The following is a 5,000-nucleotide window of genomic DNA, read 5'->3' as shown; positions in this document are numbered from 1 at the left end:
CTCTAGACTGTTCTAGTCCGAGGAGAACTGAGCCCTGGCGACACCGGCCCAGATGGGTTGCGTCTCTCGTATACAAAACAGGAGATAATATTTAGACTTTTTTTGACAGGAGGTAGCAGGCTACCTGACGTTTTGTTAATAATGTATCCACATGCTACAGGTTTCACAGATGTGGGGTCAGTTATATAGGAGAAAAATAGCCTTGTAGTGTTGTCATAAACAGTGCAGGGTGAGAGAAGCATCTGTAGCAACACTTCAACCTCTACCTGTACTTCTATGTAAGGACACTCATTTTCATTTCCTGTTTGAGAACATATCCTGTTGGTGAACGGGACCCTGGTTAGGAGGAGAGGAGGGCCAATGGAAAAAGCCCTGAGCACCCTCAAAGAGCTCCCAGCATGCTTAGCATCTAGCCCACAGGCAAACAGACACACAGACACACAGACACACACACACACACACACACACACACACACACACACACACACACACACACACACACACACACACACACACACACACACACTCTTCTCCTGAACACAGAGGGAGAGTAAATATGCTTGTCACCTTTAAAACTTTCCCCTTTCGTCAGGCTGGGCTGAATAGATCCTTTGTATATCGTTAGCTGGTACTCACTGGCCCTCACAGGGCTTAGTTTGGCTGGTGCAGTCTGGAGGAGAGGGGAGAGAGAAGGAGGGGGGGATATAGAGGAGGGGAGAGAGGAGGGGAGAGAGGAGGGGAGAGAGGGGAGAGAGGAGGGGAGAGAGGAGGGGAGAGAGAAGGAGGTGAGAGGAGAGGAGGGGGGATATAGAGGAGGGGAGGAGGAGGGAGAGAATGAGGGGAGGGGAGGGAGAGGGGGGGATAGAGAGGAGGAGGGGAGAGAGAATGAGGTGAGAGGAGGAGGGGAGAGAGAAGGAGGTGAGAGGAGAGGGAGGGGATAGAGAGGGGGAGGAGGGGAGGGAGGAGTGTGAAACTTAACCCTGTCCTGTCTGGATGGCTGTAGTTTGTCTTCACCTCTGTCCTACATCAATGCTGCATCATGGAGTGGGGATACTATGTACCAATCTATTTACTGGAGTAAGTGCTGTTTCTAGTGATTATGTTCGAGTTGTTCCTGTTAGATTTACAGTCGTGTGGTCTTTTCATTGATGGGTTTATGACTGTAGGCTTTTGAGTGACTTTAAATCTCCGTGACACCAGTTCATTCACAGTATGAGTATCAACTTGTGTTAGTCAGTCACTCCGTAGTTGGTCAGTAGTGTACAGTCAGTCACTCAGTAGTTGGTCAGTAGTGTACAGTCAGTCACTCAGTAGTTGGTCAGTAGTGTACAGTCAGTCACTCAGTAGTTGGTCAGTAGTGTACAGTCAGTCACTCAGTAGTTGGTCAGTAGTGTACAGTCATCCCACTCTGGGCTGTGAAGTCTTGCCAGTTGTCAGTGAGAGGAGGAGACCTCTCTAACACAGTCAGGGCAGTGAGAGGAGGAGACCTCTCTAACACAGAGGAACAGGGCAGTGTTCCTAGTGAGAGGAGGAGACCTGTAGTGAGAGGAGGAGACCTCTCTAACTGAGAGGAACAGGGTAGTTGGGAACAGTAGTGAGAGGAGGAGACCTCTAACCAGAGGAACAGGGCAGTGAGAGGAGGAGACTGAGGAACAGGGTAGTGAAGGAGGAGACCTCTCTAACACAGAGGAACAGAGGAACAGGGTAGTGAGAGGAGGAGACCTCTCTAACACAGAGGAACAGGGCAGTGAGAGGAGGAGACCTCTCTAACACAGAGGAACAGGGCAGTGAGAGGAGGAGACCTCTCTAACACAGAGGAACAGGGTAGTGAGAGGAGGAGACCTCTCTAACTGAGAGGAACAGGGTAGTGAGAGGAGGAGACCTCTCTAACACAGAGGAACAGGGCAGTGAGAGGAGGAGACCTCTAACACAGAGGTGCTTTGAGAGGAGGGGGAACAGACAAAGGTTAAGGAGAGTTTCCTGCCCCCTCTAGTTAGCTAATGTGTCTGTTATAGATAGGGGTGTGTGTGTGTGTGTGTGTGTGTGTGTGGTGTGAAAAGAGCTGATTTTAATTGGAAAGAGGAAGTGTGTGTGTGTGTGTGTCTATATGTATGAGAAAGAGAGAGGAACAGAAACAGAGGGGTATTCACTGCACAGCAGCAGGAGAGAGGAGTTGGTTTGTCTACAAACACTATAATAACCAGCAGGGTCACACGGCAACTCCCTGCCAATCAGAGACTGACTGCCTCCCTGCCAATCAGAGACTGACTGCCTCCCTGCCAATCAGAGACTGACTGCCTCCCTGCCAATCAGAGACTGACTGCCTCCCTGCCAATCAGAGACAGAATCAGAGACAGACTGCCTCCCTGCCAATCAGAGACAGACTGCCTCCCTGCCAATCAGAGACAGACTGCCTCCCTGCCAATCAGAGACAGACTGCCTCCCTGCCAATCAGAGACAGACTGCCTCCCTGCCCGAAGAGCAGTGCAGAGAGCGAGAGGGAGAGGGAGGAGGAGAGAGAGATGTAAGAAGTGTGGGGGTATACTGCATCTTGCTGGAGTGACGCCTCCTCTCTCTCTCTCTATTGCGTGCAACTTCTCTCTCTCTCTTCCCCCTGCCTTATCTCTCTTCCTCTTCCTCTCCCCCTCTCTCTCTCTCTCTCTCTCTCTCTCTCTCTCTCTGTAAGCGTAGTTCTTCCTGTAGTCTGAGCCTGAGAGCACTGAGCTCTCTCTCTCTCTCTCTCTCTCTCTCTTTCTCTCTCTCTCTCTCTGTGTCTTGAGTTGTGTTCTGACCATGAGGACTCTCCATAGGTTGAAGTTGATGAGTTCCCCCAGCCTCAGTGACCTGGGGAAGAGTGACAAGGCAGCGTTGGAGGAGAGAGGGACACAGCAGAGAAAAGCTGGGGCTAACGCCACCTGGAACAGGTACTGTAGTCAAGACTCTGTGTGTGTGTATGTATGTATGTGTGTGTGTGTGTGTCACCCTGCTTTGTGTCAGTCAGTGAACAGGAGGTACTGTAGTCTAGACTCTGTCTGTCTCTCTGTGTGTGTGTGTGTGTGTGTGTGTGTGTGTGTGTGTGTGTGTGTGTGTGTGTGTGTGTGTGTGTGTGTGTGTGTGTGTGTGTGTCAGTCAGTCAGTGAACAGGAGGTACTGAACTTACTCCTTCCTTGTTGTGAAACCCACAGAGATGTGGTTGTTTGTCAGTCGGTCGTCTCTGTCCCTGTCCTGTCCTCTGAGATCTACACAGCTCTGTCCCTGTCCTCTGAGATCTACACAGCTCTGTCCCTGTCCTCTTGAGATCTACACAGCTCTGTCCCTGTCCTCTGAGATCTACACAGCTCTGTCCCTGTCTTCTGAGATCTACACAGCTCTGTCCCTGTCCTCTGAGATCTACACAGCTCTGTCTATGTCCCTGTCCTGTCCTCTGGGATCTACACATCTCTCTCTGGGATTTCCTTGAGAATGTCACACTGAATAAGCATTAATGCCATTACTATTCCTAGTCTCATGAAGCCGCTTCCCAAATCAGAAAGGTCATTTATTCCTCAGTGACTTACAGACTGTTGCAGACCTGGGATCAGTGTGCTACGTGATGACCTCTATATAACTGAGCAGAGAACTCTGAATAACTAACCAGACTTCTACTAGTCACGTCAGATATACTAGCACGGTTACAGCATGTTTACAGCACGGTTACAGCATGTTTACAGCACGGTTACAGCACGTTTACAGTACGTTTACAGCACATTTACAGTACATTTACAGCACGTTTACAGTACATTTACAGCACGTTTACAGTACATTTACAGCACGTTTACAGTACATTTACAGCACGGTTACAGCACGTTTACAGTACATTTACAGCACGTTTACAGTACATTTACAGCACGTTTACAGTACATTTACAGCACGTTTACAGCACGTTTACAGTACATTTACAGCACGTTTACAGTACATTTACAGCATGTTTACAGTACATTTACAGCACGTTTACAGTACATTTACAGCATGTTTACAGTACATTTACAGCACGTTTACAGTACATTTACAGCACGTTTACAGTACATTTACAGCACGTTTACAGTACATTTACAGCACGTTTACAGCATGTTTACAGCACGTTTACAGCACGTTTTACAGTACATTTACAGTACATTTACAGCACGTTTACAGCATGTTTACAGCACTTTACAGTACATTTACAGCACGTTTACAGCACTTTACAGTACATTTACAGCACATTTACAGCATGTTTACAGCACGTTTACAGCACGTTTACAGCACTTTACAGCACGTTTACAGCATGTTTACAGCATGTTTACAGCACTTTACAGCACGTTTACAGCACTTTACAGTACATTTACAGCACATTTACAGCACGTTTACAGCACGTTTACAGCACGTTTACAGTACATTTACAGCACGTTTACAGCACTTTACAGTACGTTTACAGCATGTTTACAGTACATTTACAGTACATTTACAGCACGGTTACAGCACGTTTACAGCACGTTTACAGCACGGTTACAGCACGTTTACAGTACGTTTACAGCACGTTTACAGTACATTTACAGTACATTTACAGCACGTTGACAGTACATTTACAGCACATTTACAGCACGTTTACAGCACGTTTACAGTACATTTACAACACATTTACAACACACATTCAGTCTGACTCATTATTTTAGCTATCTCCCATGTAGTTAAAGGGTGAATCATTACTGAACCTGTCATGACTAGTCCAGGGCTTCCCTACCCTGAGATGAACTAACACCCTAGCAGGTCAACCCATGGACCTCCCGGTCGCGGCCCGGCTGCGACAGAGCCTGGGTTAAAACCCAGAATCTCTAGTGGCACAGCCAGCACTGCGATGCAGTGCCTTAGACCACTGCGCCACTCGGGAGGCCTAGGTTATGGAAATGTTAGTTCATTTCATGTCATTATGTGTCAACCCCCAGCACCATCACTAGACAGTATTGAGTTCATGGTTATGATGC

The 5,000-nt window shown here is 47.9% G+C and overlaps 1 protein-coding gene across 5 annotated transcripts in view; it reads left to right on the top strand.

Moving 5' to 3' along the window:
- The window catches only part of LOC135572846 (proline-rich protein 5-like), a 69,576-nt gene that overhangs the window by 22,017 nt on the left and 42,559 nt on the right, over nt 1–5,000 (top strand). For 4 of the 5 annotated variants that reach the window (XM_065021320.1, XM_065021323.1, XM_065021324.1 and 1 more), the window contains one exon: nt 2,811–2,924. In XM_065021320.1, coding sequence (XP_064877392.1) covers nt 2,811–2,924 — 114 coding nt within the window. Of the gene's footprint in view, nt 1–1,010; nt 1,078–2,810; nt 2,925–5,000 lie in introns of those variants that run through there. The other variant, XM_065021321.1, reaches the window with a different exon arrangement.

The sequence above is a fragment of the Oncorhynchus nerka genome, linkage group LG8 (genome assembly GCF_034236695.1).
Source record: "Oncorhynchus nerka isolate Pitt River linkage group LG8, Oner_Uvic_2.0, whole genome shotgun sequence".
Lineage (NCBI taxonomy): Eukaryota > Metazoa > Chordata > Actinopteri > Salmoniformes > Salmonidae > Oncorhynchus > Oncorhynchus nerka.
Note: the sequence above shows the minus strand (reverse complement) of the source record. Positions and strands in the feature narration are given on the sequence as shown.